The 17,731-nt window shown below is 36.5% G+C and overlaps 9 protein-coding genes across 9 annotated transcripts; 4 read left to right on the top strand and 5 right to left on the bottom strand.

The window, feature by feature from the left end:
• Positions 1-421: 421 nt before the first annotated feature.
• Positions 422-1,201, top strand: GAG1 (Gag1p; the record flags this gene model as incomplete). The annotated part of the gene is made up of 1 exon (XM_071053372.1): positions 422-1,201. One exon carries the CDS (start codon positions 422-424, stop codon positions 1,199-1,201), a length of 780 nt encoding a protein of 259 aa, XP_070910780.1.
• A 511-nt stretch (positions 1,202-1,712) lies between these two features.
• BLS1 (Bls1p) lies at positions 1,713-2,033 on the bottom strand (the record flags this gene model as incomplete). The annotated part of the gene is made up of 1 exon (XM_071053371.1): positions 1,713-2,033. One exon carries the CDS (start codon positions 2,031-2,033, stop codon positions 1,713-1,715), a length of 321 nt encoding a protein of 106 aa, XP_070910779.1.
• Positions 2,034-2,433: 400 nt separating this feature from the next.
• UTP21 (rRNA-processing protein UTP21) lies at positions 2,434-5,247 on the bottom strand (the record flags this gene model as incomplete). The annotated part of the gene is made up of 1 exon (XM_071053370.1): positions 2,434-5,247. One exon carries the CDS (start codon positions 5,245-5,247, stop codon positions 2,434-2,436), a length of 2,814 nt encoding a protein of 937 aa, XP_070910778.1.
• A 371-nt stretch (positions 5,248-5,618) lies between these two features.
• VIP1 (inositol polyphosphate kinase VIP1) lies at positions 5,619-9,128 on the top strand (the record flags this gene model as incomplete). Its single annotated transcript, XM_071053369.1, has 1 exon — positions 5,619-9,128. One exon carries the CDS (start codon positions 5,619-5,621, stop codon positions 9,126-9,128), a length of 3,510 nt encoding a protein of 1,169 aa, XP_070910777.1.
• A 269-nt stretch (positions 9,129-9,397) lies between these two features.
• NNT1 (S-adenosylmethionine-dependent methyltransferase) lies at positions 9,398-10,168 on the top strand (the record flags this gene model as incomplete). The annotated part of the gene is made up of 1 exon (XM_071053368.1): positions 9,398-10,168. The coding sequence occupies one exon, from the start codon at positions 9,398-9,400 to the stop codon at positions 10,166-10,168; it is 771 nt and encodes a 256-aa protein (XP_070910776.1).
• A 245-nt stretch (positions 10,169-10,413) lies between these two features.
• CTS1 (chitinase) lies at positions 10,414-12,033 on the bottom strand (the record flags this gene model as incomplete). The annotated part of the gene is made up of 1 exon (XM_071053367.1): positions 10,414-12,033. The coding sequence occupies one exon, from the start codon at positions 12,031-12,033 to the stop codon at positions 10,414-10,416; it is 1,620 nt and encodes a 539-aa protein (XP_070910775.1).
• Positions 12,034-12,946: 913 nt separating this feature from the next.
• On the bottom strand, positions 12,947-14,011 carry RNJ42_03202 (uncharacterized protein; the record flags this gene model as incomplete). Its single annotated transcript, XM_071053366.1, has 1 exon — positions 12,947-14,011. One exon carries the CDS (start codon positions 14,009-14,011, stop codon positions 12,947-12,949), a length of 1,065 nt encoding a protein of 354 aa, XP_070910774.1.
• Positions 14,012-14,268: 257 nt separating this feature from the next.
• Positions 14,269-15,612, bottom strand: MEC3 (Mec3p; the record flags this gene model as incomplete). Its single annotated transcript, XM_071053365.1, has 1 exon — positions 14,269-15,612. One exon carries the CDS (start codon positions 15,610-15,612, stop codon positions 14,269-14,271), a length of 1,344 nt encoding a protein of 447 aa, XP_070910773.1.
• A 712-nt stretch (positions 15,613-16,324) lies between these two features.
• On the top strand, positions 16,325-17,434 carry YIM1 (Yim1p; the record flags this gene model as incomplete). Its single annotated transcript, XM_071053364.1, has 1 exon — positions 16,325-17,434. The coding sequence occupies one exon, from the start codon at positions 16,325-16,327 to the stop codon at positions 17,432-17,434; it is 1,110 nt and encodes a 369-aa protein (XP_070910772.1).
• Positions 17,435-17,731: the final 297 nt, after the last annotated feature.

Below are 17,731 nucleotides of genomic sequence, written 5' to 3'. Positions count from 1 at the left end.
GTTAATATTATTAATTATTAAATGAAAATAGTAATTATATACGACATTGCTAATAATTTTTATTGCGGGGCTCAGAAACACCCGCAGCGATTTAACTGTTGCCTAATTTTTTTTTAATTTTTTTTCATTTTCCTCTGGCAGTTCGATTTTCACCCATTTGCCTTATATATATTGGGTATTCCGGCCCATAAGCCATTCTATAATGACATGAGAGTCACTAACGGACTAGGCTCTCTCTCTATATATATTGATTACAAATAGCAAGATCACAAGTAAAATAACGATTATTAGGAATACGGGTCTTTATTCTCTTTTTTTTTTGGGTTTTGAAAGTGATTTACATTTAGGAGAAGTGTTTATAGACACGTACATAAACAAATACAAAGAAGAGAAGGTATAGTCATTTGAAATACATGTTAAGATGGGTATTACGACAACTTTGAAGAAGTGGAAGAGTGCGTTGAAGAAAGCAACTCATGAGACGTTAAACTCGCTGGACGATGTGACGGCGAATGAGGAGAAGGTAGAGGCTCTGTTTGATGGCAAGCCAACTAATGTTGCCAGGGTGAACCGTAGAAGGTTGAAGGAGGAAGAAGAGGATGCGCTAGTTGAGGATGTAACTAATGAGTTGAAATCGTCTAGTGTTGCACCCTTTGATGGTGTAAGTGCCCAGCAAGTTGGTATGCAGTCGTATTTCAAGTCTAAGAGTATGGATAGGGTCAGTTCGGGGTCTAGGTCTATCACGGGGCCAAATGACACCAGTGTCTTGGGTATGAAACTCTCTGAAGAAAGTGAAGGTGGTTCTGCTATTAGCAATCTCGGACTTGCCAAGACGCAATCTATGAACAGCAGCAGAGAGGAAAAAATGACATATCTTAACTTCGATACGCTCAAGGAATGTGAGAAGCTGCGACAGAAGACTAACGGTCCGTTCATGGGTGGTCCAGAGTTATGGAAGACAAGAAGAAAGCTTTGGTGTGAACAAACAGTATCGGACTGTGTCGTAGAAGCTAGTAATGAAAAACGTAAGGAAGTATTCGACAATATCCCAGAAGCTTACTATACTCGTGTTTACAAGAAACTTGTTGTGGATGATAAACCACTCAAAGAACCTATTAATCTCTCTGATGCATTACATGTCATTAATGCCGGCTGGATAGATAATAAGAAGTGGGCTAATGCCTCACATGGACTACCGTAGAAAATATTCATTTATAATGTTAATTCTGTTTTTCTGTTCCTTTCAATTTACCTCAACTTTAATACCGTTTCCATTTTCATTTTTTTCAGATAACCTAATAATATTAAACTAATATCTACTTTTATTTTCTTTTCCTTCTTGTTTTTTTAATATTTCAATATTATTTTTATTAACATTTTATTAATTACAAATGGCACGTCTGGTTTCAGGTTTATTTCTTTACATCTGAAAACAACCTACAAAATTTGGTATGTTACCTACATTCAAAATTTGAGAGAATTACTTTCCTATCGTTGGCTATTTTATTAATAGAAAAGCATTGTAAAACAAATCTATTGATGGCTCTAATAAACTACTACACTTTTAAATTACCATTCTTTTAAGTAAATCTTTTAGGTAGATGTTTTAGATTTTTTTTTTTGACCGTTAGTACCTATATATATAGTAACCTAAATTTTTAATATTTCTAACATTCAATAGTTTGCTTTTGAGTAGTTTTTATTGAACATTACTAACTATCGCGGTTCTTTTTTATATCATCTATAGCCATTTCTATTATACGGATATCCCTATCTACTAATTCTGCATCTTTCTGCAAATCTCCGAACCTTTCTTTAACCTGGCTGTATTTCGAGTACAACCTCTCCATCGGGAGCACGGATTTACTCATAAATCTATCATCGTGTAGTTTCATCAATTTCTTCATCTGAACCTCCATTATATACTTTCCATTATCTTCCAATTCTTTCAACGCCTTACCAGGCTCACTTAGGGTATTATCATGTAGTATCCTCTCCACTATGGACTCTAATTTAATATTATTAGCTTGCATTGTTATAAAAAATAAATGTCTTGTTCACAAAGTATCATATGCAGTTCCTGTTTTTGCAATACAAAGTGTTTAATGAGCTGAACCTTAAATTTCTATAGCTGAATTTCATTATACATATTTTTTTTTTTTCAATCTCAATATTTTAAGCGGTCGATTAAATTGGCATATTAATCTAATATGTTAAATTAAAGTTAAGTAATACAAAAATCATATATAATGTATTTATAAATTAATATATAAGGTATTTATGAATTAATATATAAATATCAGCTATAAAATTCATATTTGGTTAAAATACTTATATGCAGGAAAAAACTGGTGGGATAATATTAAAAATGAGTTAATTAAAAGACAACAACTTATAAGTGAATACTGTTACATATGATTATATAGAAGACACTTATCTGGAAACGAATTCAAGAACACCAGAACAGAATTTGACCAAGCTATCAAGTTTGGCTTCGTTTTGATGAACTTCTTCCCACTTGTCTAGAGCAGATTTTATAGATTCGTTCTTGTTGTTAGCATGAATAACATCACCGTGAGCTTTGAAAAGCAGAGTCATGAAAGCCTCATACAACTCATAGTTTTTATTAGATTTGAGTCCTTCAGTCAGGGCTTCAATAAACCAAATAATTTCATCAAATGGTTCAAATGAGTTCAAGGATCTAATCTCTAGATCAACGGCAGAAGGAGATAGGTTGACCAGATATTGCAGGAACTTTTCGTACCTACCATCCTTTTCACTAGTTCCTGCATCCATTAAAGTCTTGGTAAAAGTGGATTGGAAACCAATTCTTCCAGTTGGCCTAAACTTAGTCAATTCATCCTTAGCAGCCTCAGCCTCGGCTTCCTTTTCCTGTCTTGCTCTTATCTGTTCAGGGGTTTCGAATGTTAGCCCTTCACGACCAGAAGCATCGTCACCAACAGTTTCACCTGCCAACTGTAAGAAGAAAGGTGCTTTCTCAGGTTTCTTTGGTGCTTCTTTAGGTTTCGAACGTTGTTTTATGACATCAAGGTTCAGTAACGTATGCATTTTATTCCTTGGACCCAATGAAAGAGTTACCAATTCAGAGTTGATCTGTTCCACAGACTTGAAGTTATTTATATCCATTGGTTCTTGGGTTTCATCTTGCTCAAGAGCACCTTCTAAGAATTGGCCATTACCTGATACCGAGCTATTTGGCAAGGTAATTTTTAGGAATTCTTCTTCATCTATAGCTCTAGTTGAAACCGTTTTGAATTGAGCTCGGTTAGTCCAAATAAATATACCATTCCCGATGACATGTGTAGTAGCCAACATATCACCGTTAGGTGAGAACTTCAGATTTGTAGCAACAGAATCTAGTTTGACACCATCAATACAACTACCAGTAGGTAAATCCCATGTTCTAATGGTAGAGTCTAGTGCAGCAGATACGATCCATCTTCCATCAGGAGAAAAATCAAATGCAGTTATTCTATTACTATGTCCCCAAAGCTGACGAACAACTTTTTGGGTCACAGTATCGACAACAACAATGGAAAGATCATCTAAAGCAAAGGCACATAGGTCAGAAGATCTATGGTAGACCATTGAGGTAATTGGAGCCTCCATCTGTAATCTACCGAGATATTTAGATTCGTTAAAATCGTAGAAACCAATGATACCATCTAAACCACAAGACACCATTTTTCTATTCATACCATCAATTGCAATTCCAGTTACAGCTTTCTTATGTAGCTTATACTTTTTACGTGGCATACCACTTTGCATGTTGTATACACCGATACCACCATTAGAGGAACCTACAAAACCAAAGTTACCACATTGTGAAATAGCCACGGACTTTACAAAACCATCATCAATAGTATCAAACGTCCATCTTCCAACTCTTTTAGAACGCATATCCCAAGTTCTTGCACTGCTTGTATCATTGTGTGCTGTTAAGATATTTTCCCATTCACCAATTCTAGCATTTTCAATTGCAATAGAAGTAATTTCAGGAAATTTCTCTTTAATTGTACTACCAGCCACTCTATTACCGTCATTTTTTTTCTGTAATCTTTGAGACAGTTCTTGTGATTGTGCATCCTTTCTCAAGGAGAATGCCCATAATGATTTATCTCTAGATGCAGATAAAATGAAATGGGACTCATCGTCTGCAAACGCAATACTTGTAGAAGGTTGAGAATGACCACCTCTCGAACGCAAAAATCTTGGGGGCTGAACTACCACCTCAGCATCATTTTCTGATAGTGATGGATCAAAAACATATTCTTTTAGACTATTGTCACCTCCGGAAGTTACAATAATAGGTTGTCCGTTTAGAAACGTTGCCTTAGAGATACCTCCAAATGCTTCACCATGAATGTTCTTTAACAAATGAATGCGTGCGCGACGGTTCAAATCATAGAACAATAGATCACCCTTTGTAGATCCTATACAGACATGTGGTGAGCCATCCGTTCTGAAGGAGATGGATGAAATTCTCATGTTAGGCATCTTGATAGTTCTAATTTTCCTTCCCAGTTTCAAGTTAAACAAGATCATTTCACCAGCGATCGATCCCAATGCGATGATGTCCAAGGCAGGTGCTGGCTCGGCAACTGTCAATTGATCTGGGAAATCAGGAGAAGTATACAACAATTTACCAGTTCTCACATTGTACAACAGCACATTGGCTCTAGTGGTAACAACAATTTTGTTCAAGTATGTTGGCATATGGTTGATAGAAACGATGTCACCACCTTCCAACTCACTAACTTGGAATTTGGTGTAAAACTCAGTGGCATATTTGTCACCTGAGTTGGCCTTCTTGTATATCATAATGGCATTTTCTTCAGTGGTGGCACACAAGTAGTCACCAAAGATACAGAGCGCGCTCACACGACCAGAAGTCTCCAATTCAATCAAATGCTCCAATATACCACGCTTGTAAATACCAATTTTGTTCCCAAAACCAGCATATACATAGTGGAAATGCGCAGAGAGACAGGTTATTTCTTGTTCAGTTTCCTTATCCGACACAAATAACAAGTGCAGATTGTTCGCATCATATATCTGGAATGACCTCCCAACACTGGTAACAATATAAAAAGTAGTACCCAACGTACCAACAGCAAACGGTACACCGTTACTAACATTACCAATCACCCTGAATGGTGAGAATATACGAGAGGCATGCCTCGATTTAACACTCTCTACTAACTTCCTCTTCTTAAAATCAGTCATAGTTTCAAAGCCCTGGCTAGATGGAAGAACAATAGGTCAGAGATAGTGAGATATCATATCATCGTTTTCTATCAATCATTATGCTTTGCGATGAGCTCATCGCAAATTTTTTTATTTAATTTTTTTTTTTTTTCAAAATTTCACTTTTTTTCACAGTGAGCAGCATTTCTACGAGCCTTTCTAAGATCAGTAGTATATTCACAATAACAGGAGCCAAGTAGGCAAGTTCGAGAAGGGGATTCAAACCAACCATTACACTGGGATCAACCACAATGCCTTGTTTTATTATAATTCAGTATTGAATTGGACAAGTAAGACGTGAATTGTTAATCATCCAAGCTAAACCTCTTAATATCAAGACGAACCACAATATGGAGGATGCTGGGAAGGTGAATGATGGGAATAGTCCTTCTGGTCCGTTTGTGAATAAATATACTAAGAAGGCTATGGAGTCTATAGCTCCTATTTTGGAAGGTTTTACTCCCAAGACTTCGTCTAGTGAGAATACCTCGTTAAAGTTACCACCTCCTAGTCTTGAGGACAATGGGAAACCGCCAATGTATCGTTCTGGGAGCAGCACTTCGCATTATAATCTCACTATTGAGGAGGATGGCGATGATGGTACTAGGAAGATGGGGAAGACACGGAGTTATTCGGCTACAGTAGCCGCGCAGGCCGTGGCCCGGATGAGGGAAGGGTCGTTGACACATGGGGCGAGCAAGGATATTTCACCTCGGACTAGTACAGCAAACTCTTTGGTGACGTCTCCAATTGAATCACCTGCGAATGAACTGGCTGGTGATTATCCTTTGGGCTCTGGTAGCCCCTCTCTGAATAGTATAAATAACACTATATCTGCCGGCGTTTCGGGACCAAGCTCGGGAGTCAATACCACATCAAACTCAAATGCAGGATCCAATACACCATCTAGGAAACCATCCACAAGTCAGATGAAACCATCTCTGCCTAAGATTGGTAAGATCGGTGTATGTGCGATGGACGCTAAAGTTCTGTCCAAACCTATGAGACACATTTTGAATAGGCTGATGGAACATGGAGAGTTTGAGACGATCATCTTTGGTGATAAGGTTATTCTAGATGAAACAATAGAGAACTGGCCTACATGTGACTTCTTGATATCTTTCTTCTCGTCTGGTTTCCCGTTAGATAAAGCAATTAGCTATGTCAAACTAAGAAAACCTTTCTTTATTAACGATTTGGATATGCAGAAAGTCCTGTGGGATAGAAGACTATGTTTGAAGATTTTGGAAGCCTCTCATGTGCCTACACCATTTAGGTTGGAAATCAGTAGGGATGGTGGTCCACATGTTGATGATGAACTTGCAGAAAAATTGAAAAGTATTGGTCTTGACATAAATCCAGTGGAAGAACCAAATTGGAAGATGTTGGATGATAACACATTGGAAGTAGATGGAAAAATTATAAGAAAGCCGTTCGTGGAAAAGCCAGTTGACGGTGAAGATCATAATATTTATATATATTATCACTCCAAGAATGGAGGTGGTGGAAGAAGGTTGTTTCGTAAGGTCGGTAATAAATCGTCAGAGTTTGATCCAGCACTTTTGGCTCCTAGATTGGAAGGTTCGTATATCTATGAGGAATTTATGGATACCGATAATTTTGAGGACGTCAAAGCTTATACTGTAGGTGAAAACTACTGCCATGCCGAAACCAGAAAATCACCTGTTGTTGATGGTATAGTCAGAAGAAATACACATGGTAAAGAGGTTCGTTATATAACTGAATTAAGCGTAGAAGAAAAATTGATGGCACGTCGTGTTTCAACAGCTTTCTCTCAGATGATTTGTGGCTTTGATCTCCTTAGAGTTGGTGGTAAGAGCTATGTTATTGATGTTAATGGCTTCTCTTTTGTCAAAGATAATCGCGAATATTATGACTCTTGTGCTAAAATTCTTAGAGATACATTTATCAAGGCTAAGAAACAACTAGATGAAGAAAAACAGAAATTACCAGTTATCAGAGAGGAGAAGAAACAGAAATGGGTATTTAAAGGTTTGGTCACTGTTATAAGACATGCCGATCGTACGCCAAAGCAGAAATTTAAGCATTCCTTCACTTCACCAATTTTTATTTCTCTTTTAAAAGGTCACAAAGAAGAAGTCGTAATAAGAAAGGTTAATGACCTGAAGATCGTCCTTCAAGCCTTAAGAATTGCCTTAGAAGAAAAAGCAGGTAATCCAACCAAAATAAAATTACTGGCTAACACTTTAGAGAAGAAACTTGAGTTACCGGGGACTAAAATCCAGTTGAAACCAGTTTTAACCAGTGATAATGAAGTAGAAAAAGTACAATTCATTTTAAAATGGGGTGGAGAACCTACACACTCAGCTAAGTACCAGGCTACCGAACTGGGTGAACAGATGAGACAGGATTTCGACTTATTAAATAAAAATATTCTCCAAGACATCAAAATATTTTCATCATCTGAGAGAAGGGTCCTTGTTTCTGCACAGTATTGGGCTACAGCACTCTTTGGTGAAGATGAATTCAGCAGTGATGAAATTAATATACGTAAGGATTTATTGGATGACAGTAATGCCGCCAAAGATTTAATGGACAAAGTTAAGAAGAAGCTAAAACCATTGTTAAGGGAGGGAAAAGAAACTCCACCTCAGTTTGCTTGGCCTGCAAAGATGCCCGAACCTTATCTTGTTATTAAACGTGTTGTAGAACTGATGAACTATCATAAGAAAATTATGGACTACAACTTTGAAACTAAAGATGTAAGTAAATTTCAAGAAAGGTGGTGTACATCAGAAGATCCTAGTTTATTTAAAGAAAGATGGAATAAACTTTTTAAGGAATTTGTTTCCGTTGAGAAGGCTGATCCATCTAAAATATCAGAATTGTACGACACGATGAAATATGATGCTTTGCATAATCGGGAATTTTTACAGAACATTTTTGATCCTGGTGAGATGCTGAAGGAAGATATAGCAAACCATTCTTTGGTGGATCGGTACCCAATTAACGTATTGGCTCGTAACAACTTTAAAATCATAGACTCGAATAATGTGACAGGATCTTCATCGAGCAAGACAAGTGTAGGATCGCTTGGATGGGTTTTAGAGAGTGGGAAAACCACCATAAACTCTGATTCGAAATCATCATCTCCATTTGATGATAGAAAATATGTACAATTCAGAGAATTATACAGACTAGCGAAGGTTTTGTTTGATTTCATATGTCCTAAAGAGTATGGTATTGAGGAGGCTGAAAAACTAGATATTGGGTTACTAACTTCTCTTCCGCTTGCAAAACAAATTTTAAATGATATTGATGACATGAAGAATAAAGATGCCCCTGCTTGCGTAGCCTACTTTACTAAGGAATCTCACATTTATACTCTATTGAATATCATATATGAATCTGGTATTCCAATGCGTATTGCAAGCAACGCACTTCCTGAATTTGACTATTTATCGCAAATAAACTTTGAACTCTACGAAAGCACCGATGGTAAGGGGAACAAATCACACTCTATTCGACTAAAGATGTCCCCTGGTTGTCATACACAAGATCCATTAGATGTTCAATTGGATAAAAGACATTATATCAGTTGCATTCCGAAGATGTCCCTAACTAAACACTTAGACATGGAATACGTCCAACAGAAATTGAGAAACAAGTTTAACCGTGTTAGTATGCCTTCCAAATTTACTCCAGTTAATATAACAAGTCCAAATCTTACATTTAGACGTGAAAGCCTAACGAAAACTACTACGAAGCGTGCTAAGAGTGGCTCTATGTCTGTTTCTGGTTCCGCCTCTCCTCCACCTGTTCCTATATCATCCAATTCGTCTTCAACCACATCAATTGATAACACCCTAAGCAAGTAATCCATGTAATCATACATGCAATTTTATTAAGACTCTTTTTATATTTTAACTAAATATTATATGCCAAATCTTACAAGAATAATATCATAGTATTAACACAAACATTTGAATAATATGTTTCGTAATAAGTTATTATATTAAAAAATTTCTAAGGTGTTTGCTCATCTCATCGCATGTCATATGAATGAAACTCGATGATTCTATACTATAGTGGAACTGACTAGGATTGTAGCAGTTGAAAATTGATAAAAGTGACAGTGGTAGTAATCATGTCTGACGTGGAATCCCTCAATGACGCATTAGGTTTATTTGATGAGCCTGAAGATTTTAGACCTTCTAAGCCAAAGGAACATTTTGCAGACTATGAAAGGGTAGCGGTCCCAGAACTATCAAAAAGTAAAGAGACCAGACTAAAGCTACAATTGGTTGGTGCTTCTCCTTTATGGGGTCATTTGCTATGGAATGCTGGTATATACACTGCTAGACATCTCGATAAGCATCCTGAGTTGGTATACGAAAAAAATGTGCTCGAACTCGGTGCAGCCTCTGCTCTTCCGTCTTTAGTCGCTGGTCTGATAGGTGCTAAGAAAGCTGTTATAACAGACTATCCGGATGCCGATTTGATTGCTAATATTCAGCATAATGTTGACACTATAATACCAACAGAATTGAAGGAAAACGTTATCGTTGAAGGTTACATCTGGGGTAATAGTTATGAACCATTAACTTCCCATTTAAATGGAACCAAGAAATTTGATTTGATAATTTTGAGTGATCTGGTTTTTAATCATACAGAACATGGTAAACTGTTGACTACAACTAAGGATCTTCTAGCTGAAAATGGTAAAGCCTTAGTTGTATTTTCTCCACATAGACCACATCTTCTAGAGAATGATTTACAGTTCTTTGAAACATGTAAGGACTACAACCTAAAGCCGGAGAAGATCGAAATGGTTAATTGGAAACCGATGTTTGAAGAAGATGAAGAAACTGCTGAAATTAGGTCCAGAATATATGCATATTATCTAATTCATATGTAAAAGCATTAATCAAATTGTAAAATAGATGGCAACTTACGAGTTATCAAAAGATAATTTAGCTCACGTAGAGAAATTTCCGATCTAACTTTCTAGTTTTATTTTCAATAATTAAAATATCACCAATCCGAACTAAACATATGAATTGAATAAATAAGGCCATATGAACGTAAAAACTTGAATATTCGCATTAGGTAACTAAAAATTAGGCTGATTAATATAAAGGAAGTATACAAAGACAAAGAGAATCAGATAAAGCTGCTTTTGTCATAGGAGAAACCACATTGTGTTAGAACTGTGTTTCCGCTATCGTATGCGAAACAGGTGGTTCCTGCTGCACATGGCATGGTAACCCATTTTCCAAAGTTACAAATTGCGAATTGGCCATCAGCAGAACATGCTAAATCACCGTCTGTACAACTGGTTGCTGATCCTTTGAATTGACCTGCTGCGTATTGAGCATTCAATTGCTTAGCTATTGTATGTGCTGGTGAGTCGTTAGAATTGGCAGAAGAGCTAGTAGTTGTTGGTTCTGGGGTTGCTGGAGTAGTCGTGGTGATAGCAGTGGTAGTTGGTAGTGGAACTGGGCCATTAGTTGTGATTTCTGGAACGTTAGCAGTAGTTTCTGGAACGTTAGTTGTCGTTTCTGGAACACCAGTAGTAGCTTCAGGAAGACCTGTACTAATTACAGGAACGGAGGAAGTGATAGCCGCAAAAGAAGATTCTTGGTTTGCTGTTGGTTGCAGAATTGTTGTTGAACGAACAGTTGAAGGATAGGAAGCTGATTCTGTAGTAAAAGATGTAGCAGTGATTAAATCGCTAGCAATAGTTGGTGATAAAGTAGTAACAATTCTGGTGGAAATTGACGACGAACCAGTGTTTGTAATCAAGTCAGATGGTAGATTGTACTGAGATGTTGTAGTAGTTTGTGTATTGGCAGTCACCGAATTGAGAATAGATTTAACATTACTTACATAGTCAACACCGTTGATAATGTTAGATGTGGCTTGTGAAGCATCCCATAGAGAAACACCACCGAAATTGGAAAAGGAAGAGATACTTTCTATAACGGACTTCAATTCACTTAGATCAGAAATATAACCTGAACCTGCTGCGGTTGCAGAAGCAGGTAGCCCTAAGTATAGCTTAATGTTTTTGTTTGGGGATACATTTTCAGCAAAGTTTTTCCATGTATCCCAGTTAAATTGGCTGTCGACATTGCAATAATTGTTGTAGAATTGAATAAATGCAAAATCAACATCTGCATTTGCTAGTAGATCACCTACAGAGGCATCTGGATACGGACATTGTGGGGCAGCAGATATATAATATTGTTTTGATCCTTGTTGAAACAAAGTCCTTAGGTTTGAGACAAGAGTGACATATCCAGTAGCTAAATTATTTTCAATATCAAAATCGAAACCATCAATAATAGCATCATCAAAAGGACGTTCAATCGATGCATCAGACCCCTCTCCAAATGTGTTCCACAAATTTGTGGCAAAATCTGTGGCTACTTGGTCGTCAGAGAGACTATAGCTTCCCGAAGCACCGCCTAAGGATAATAAAACCTTCTTACCTAGCGATTGACATGTTTTAATATCTTGAGCGATTTGCGAGCAATGTAGCATTCCATCGGCATAAGTATCAGTACAGGCATTTGCAAAATTTAGACCAATGTTTGGGAAGGAGTTTAGAAAGGATAGAAGATAAATATCAGCATCTGTGGATTGGCAGTAACTTGCCAAGGATTGTTGTGAACCAGCAGAATTTTGTCCCCAATATAAGGCAACATTTGATTTAGAGTTTATATCAAAACTCAGGGCGTGATTTATAAGTAAAGCGATCGTAATAATAATATGTATCATTTTATTGTTAATAGTTATTGTATTTTTAAGGAAGGAACGTGAATTATTTCACTGTAAAGAATGGACTGTTTTCTAGTTTATTAGTTTAGGGAAATAAAAACTATTATATTTTAAAAGAATGAATTTGGATTTATGGTCCTAGTTGGGTGTCGTTATTTTGAGTTTGTGTATATGGAGTATCATTGTAGAATAAAGAGGAATATAATTTTGCTATCCAATAATTTTTTCATCTCGATTCTTCATATTTATATCCATTTTAATTTTTTGGATACATATATTAAAAGTGCATAGGAAAAACAGTGACAATGCCAGTGTATTTGTTATTATGGTGTTATATTACTAGTTTTTATTTGTTTATGTTTACATTAAAAATATAAACAAACAATTAAGTAAATATAAACAAATAAAACGTTGTATAGGTAATTTAAATTGTAAATAAAGAGGCCAAACAGATTAATAAAATAAAAAGAAAAGGCATATTATTGGAGCATTGACTATAATGGGCTTTATTGCTAGTTGTTCTGGTGCTTGAGAGATAGAAATGGTAACAAGTAAGTAAATGCTCTTGTCCATGGATATATATTTAATATGTTATTGGCTGGTTAGCAGCCAGCATCATTATGTACGTAACCAGCATATTTTTTTGAGTTATTCGCTGGCTGTAAGAAACACACGTAGAACTGGTTTAAAGAGAGCCAACTTCAGGGTAACGGCTTGATAATAAAGCAAATGAATGCATGACAATAATTATTTAACTTTATAATTAAGTATGATAGAGCTGGTATAACCATATATGATTAGTAGATATAAAAATAGATTGATAGTGATTATCCTCCTCCTTGATTTTTTACTTGGTACGTACTATTATCAATGCTGGTAATGCAATGCAAGAAAATGGTTTTCTTTCCTTATGTTAGTTTTCTTCAAAGAATTTATTCTGCCACACGTCAATCCATTTAGACTTTTTAGGATCTTGTTTACTGATTTCTTTTATTATCTTAACCATGCTTTTCAGTGTAGCGTTTAGATCTGTAATTGATTCTTCCATCTCTTCTACTTCAAAAGTGGCACCAGACATGAATACATCAGATATTAGTTCATCTAAATTTTGGACGACTATCTGGTGAAGTTTGTTTAGTTGATCTAATTTAGCACCAACGTGCTTAATTGGGGTGTTGCTTTTCATTGATATAGATTTTGAGAAAGAAGTAAGCAGTAATTTTATCATTTTAATTTTAGTTTGCCATTCTGTTAGGAAGTCTTTTATTCTTTCAATTGCTCTTTCTTCTTCTTCGCCAAAGGATAATTTGTCTATTCCTTCTTGTAATTCTTCTAGAGAGTCTGTATCGTTCTCCATCAAGGTCATATCATCCAGTTGCGGATCCTCTAGCCATTCATTAATATCATTCAATACATCATCTACCAAACCACAGCTCAGGCTAATCTTTTTTGTTAGAATGCCGACATTCCCTCCTTTTACAATAGCTTCCATGGCATCACAAGCAGCCCATATCATACCAATAGACATCAATCTGTTCTCTTTGTTTTCATTGCCTTTATTTTCAATCTCATCGCATAACACTTCAGTTCCATTCAATAAGGATGACACTTGGGTTAAAATATTATCAACTAGAAACTCAGCATATTCCTCACCCTCTTCCTTGATAAATAATGGTAGCAAACTCAACAGGTAGAATAGTGAATCAGAATAGTTTCTTAATTCCTTAAATGCAGCATCGTAATTGTCATGTAGTTTCTTGGGATCGCAAATAATACCCAGTTTGGTAGAATAAGCTTTAAGAATCTTGGCTAATTTACCCACTTCTGTAAGAGGGTCGGATTCCTGTAACTTAGTTTGGCTCTTTATGGACCTCAGAGCCTCTTGGTTGTTCTTATAAGGCCCAATAAATTGGTCTTTGATAGAGCCAGTTAACTCTAATAATGATTCATATGTGATGTTCTCCTCAGTTCCGCTCATGGCAATTTACACGCTGGATTGATAAATAAGTTTGAACTATAGAAGATCTATTGATTAATTATAAGTGTTTCCTTAGCTTATTTTATTGATGCGATGAGCTCGATGACATTTGTTTCTAATTAAAAAAATTTTCATTATATGTAAAGAGGCACTGCGAGTGTTTCTGTGGAAACCTGACAAGTGGATAAATATAAGCTATCATTTACAGCAAATGGTCAATTAAAATAAGAGGGATTCGGGATATTTAATATGTTATCTTATGCAAATTCTAGCCCTTTTGATCTAGATATATAGTATATAATTTGGCCATTCTCTCTTTGCTCTTGGGAATCAGAAGTAAGTGATCTATCAAGGGAGCAATGGAATACACAAGCGTAGTCATGTGAAATGGCCATAATTACCTGTTCGAAAGCTGCGAAAAGCTTAGAGCACACTTTTAAGTCTTTGCTTCGGATGATTACTTCTTGTACAACCGATTGTCGCTCTTGAACTACATTATTTAGCGCATTATAGCTATTTGAGTTCGAGTGGCCATATGAATCCATCTCACTATCATCGATTCTATCGAAGTCATTTTCACCAACCCTGGGTCTAGATGGAATGGGACTTACTGAATTTGTAGCTTCTGGAGGTACAATTTCAATGCCAACGGGTTCATCATCATTATCATCTTGTATACTATGCTGAACTTCAAGTGGGCCATTCCAGCATATTTCTAGGTTCCAGTCTAATTCGTCTACTACAATTTTCAACTTTGTATCCTTGTGGTTATTCGATATCGAACGGGAATTGGAACCGTGTAGTTTAATATGGTTTACGTTCGAGTACCGTTCTATACGTTTCAAAAAATTCAGAAAGGCACCTCCGGCCTCATCAGTAATCGACGGTAATCTGCAAAGCATGGTCTGATTGTAATCCATCATTGGTTCTTGTATCCTTTCATCCTGTTGAGCGTTAAGGAATCGCACTGGTATCTTGAACGAATGACTGATTAACTTGTTCGTTCCGTTACTAGATGTCCTCGCACTATTTGATCCAATCTGATGGGACTGGGTTAAGTTATCATCTCTATAGTTATTGTTGTTGTTATTGTTACTCTCTGAGTATACATTCACCAGTTCTTCAAATGTTACAGCCAGTGCAGCCACCCTAATTCGTGAACTTGGCACTTCCCCCTCATTCATATTACTTGCACTAGCAGCATTCCATTCAGGCATCTGTCGCAGCTTTATCGAAAGCGTAGAAGCCGATCCTTGTGTCATAACTTTATCATACCTCATTATTGCGTTCTTGAGTGACTCACAGTTGCACTCCAGGGCAATAGTATTGTTCTGCCGCTCCGCCGACACTTGATACATGCTGAACACATCCCGCGGTATTGTACACCATAGCTGACCCGTATCACTCCGGAGCTGCACATTGTTGCCACCAACCATAGACCCAGTACCGCTGACCTTTGGCGTAGATATCGTCACAAGCCTGTCACTATCAAACCTTAACACCGCCAACCGCCTCATCGAGGCCACAGTAGAGATAGTCGTCTTCAACAGCTTAAAATCATCCGGCGATTCATTACCATTGATCTCCAACTTCAACTTCATGATATCATTCCCTCCCCTTCTCGTTCCGCTACCTTTTCATATATAAAATAATATACTAGCGCATATATAAGTATTTACCTATATCATAATACGTAATAAAATATATATATATATACTATATTGTAAGATTTATATGTTATACGTCAAAGATATAATATCACTATATACTAACTCACGTTATTAGTATATTTTCTACGGAGATGCACCTGACTTACGTATTAATGTATTCCGTGGAATCTTCCCAAAAACACACCCCATTCCACGGAATAATGAAATGTTATTCCACGGAAAACAAACCGATAAAGTTGAGTTGTCTTATTACCATAAATCATCGATGGTATGACGGCGTTGTACGGGCATTTCTAAGTAACATTATTTCTTTTTTTCATTTATTGTAATAATAAACCCAAATGGAATATATTATATTATCTATAATGGTAGTAGTAACTCTATAAGCAATGCTTGAATGTAGATCAATATTTAAATATCGAAGGTTCCAGAAGTTACAATCATAGCTTATATAAGATATGCAATAGTAATTAATATGAATGTTTTTAGTATATAAGCATTCTATATTTCTTATTGAATAAGCGAAAAAATTTTTCTTTCCCTAATATCCCTTAACACCCTTATATAAAGAGGACGAGTTTAAAGGAAAAACAATTCTCTATACTAATACCCAAATAGAACACACACATATATATACAAAGCAATGGCTGTTGTTAAACAAAGATCTGTGGTTTTCACCACTGCTGCTTCTGAACCTACTTTAATTACCAAGGATTTGGACCTAGATAACTGTTATAAGGAAGATGAGATTGTCATCCATGTTAAATGTTGTGCTTTGAACCCGATTGATGTCTTGGTGCATGGTCTGAGTAACCGTCTGGTTGCTGGTACTGGTCCAAAGACATTCAGTCGTGATTTCAGTGGTGTTATCGTTAGAAAAGGTAAGAACGTCGACAAGAAGTGGAACATTGATGACGAAGTCAACGGTATGTTCCAGCACTTGTACGGTGAACAAGGTACTTTCAGTGACTACTTCATTATGAACCCAGCCAAGAACAAGTCTATTGGCCACATTAACAAGTTTCCAGACAACACTTTGCACTACAACGAGGATGACAAGCGTGACGACTGGGCCTTGAACGCTGCCTATCCATTGATCTTCGGTACTGCTGAAACTGTCCTATTAGACTACGTCAAGAATATGGGCCCAGAATCCCGTATCTTGGTCATTGGTGCATCTACCCAAGTCTCAAACGCCTTGGTTCAAATTGCTAAGAACGACTTAAACATCGGCACGTTGGTCGGTGTTTGTAACGAAAACTCCTTCGAGTACAACAATAAGTTTGGTTGGGACCATTTGGTCAGCTACAACGGCGGTAAGACTGTTGAAAATGTAAGGAAATTGATGAAAACTGAATTGAATAACCAAAAATTCGATTTGATTTTCGACTCCGTGGGAAACAGTGAATTTTTCCCAATCATCGATGAGTTCTTGAAGCCAAAGAGCGAGGGTTCCTACTTCGTGACTGTTGTTGGTGACAACAAGAGTGACTACAAGACCCCATCTTTCTTCAAAGCCATCTCCATCAGCACCATTACGAGATTTGTGAATCCATTCAGATGTTATAACTACTCCTTTGCTCATGTCTTGCCAATTGATAGATACATGATCCGTGCTCACAAGATGATTGCTGATAAAAGATACGAACCTATAATTGACCACATCTACGAATTGGATCAATACCGTGAAGCCATTGACAGATTGAAGTCTAACAGAGCCAAGGGTAAGGTCGTCATCCGTATTAACGAGTAAAATCTCTAAGTCGTCTTCAATATAAAAAAAAAAGAAACAGAGTCCCAATGTAAACTACATATTCTTGATTAATTTTTTTTTTATCATTTTGTTAAGTATTTCTTGTTTTCTTCATATAATAAACTACTTCTTTTAATAAGGCCAAATAGCTGTACTACTATACTATTATATATATATGAATATAATATCATAAGTATTGAATAAAATATAGTTTGTAGTATAAATGAATATGAATCTAATATTATATACTCCGGGTTACCTCATCGCCTTTTTGTAGATTTTTGATGATTTTTTTTT

The sequence above is a fragment of the Nakaseomyces bracarensis genome (assembly GCF_045282275.1).
Source record: "Nakaseomyces bracarensis strain CBM3 chromosome Unknown Scaff11_0, whole genome shotgun sequence".
In the NCBI taxonomy this organism is placed as follows: Eukaryota; Fungi; Ascomycota; class Saccharomycetes; order Saccharomycetales; family Saccharomycetaceae; genus Nakaseomyces; species Nakaseomyces bracarensis.
Note: the sequence above shows the minus strand (reverse complement) of the source record. Positions and strands in the feature narration are given on the sequence as shown.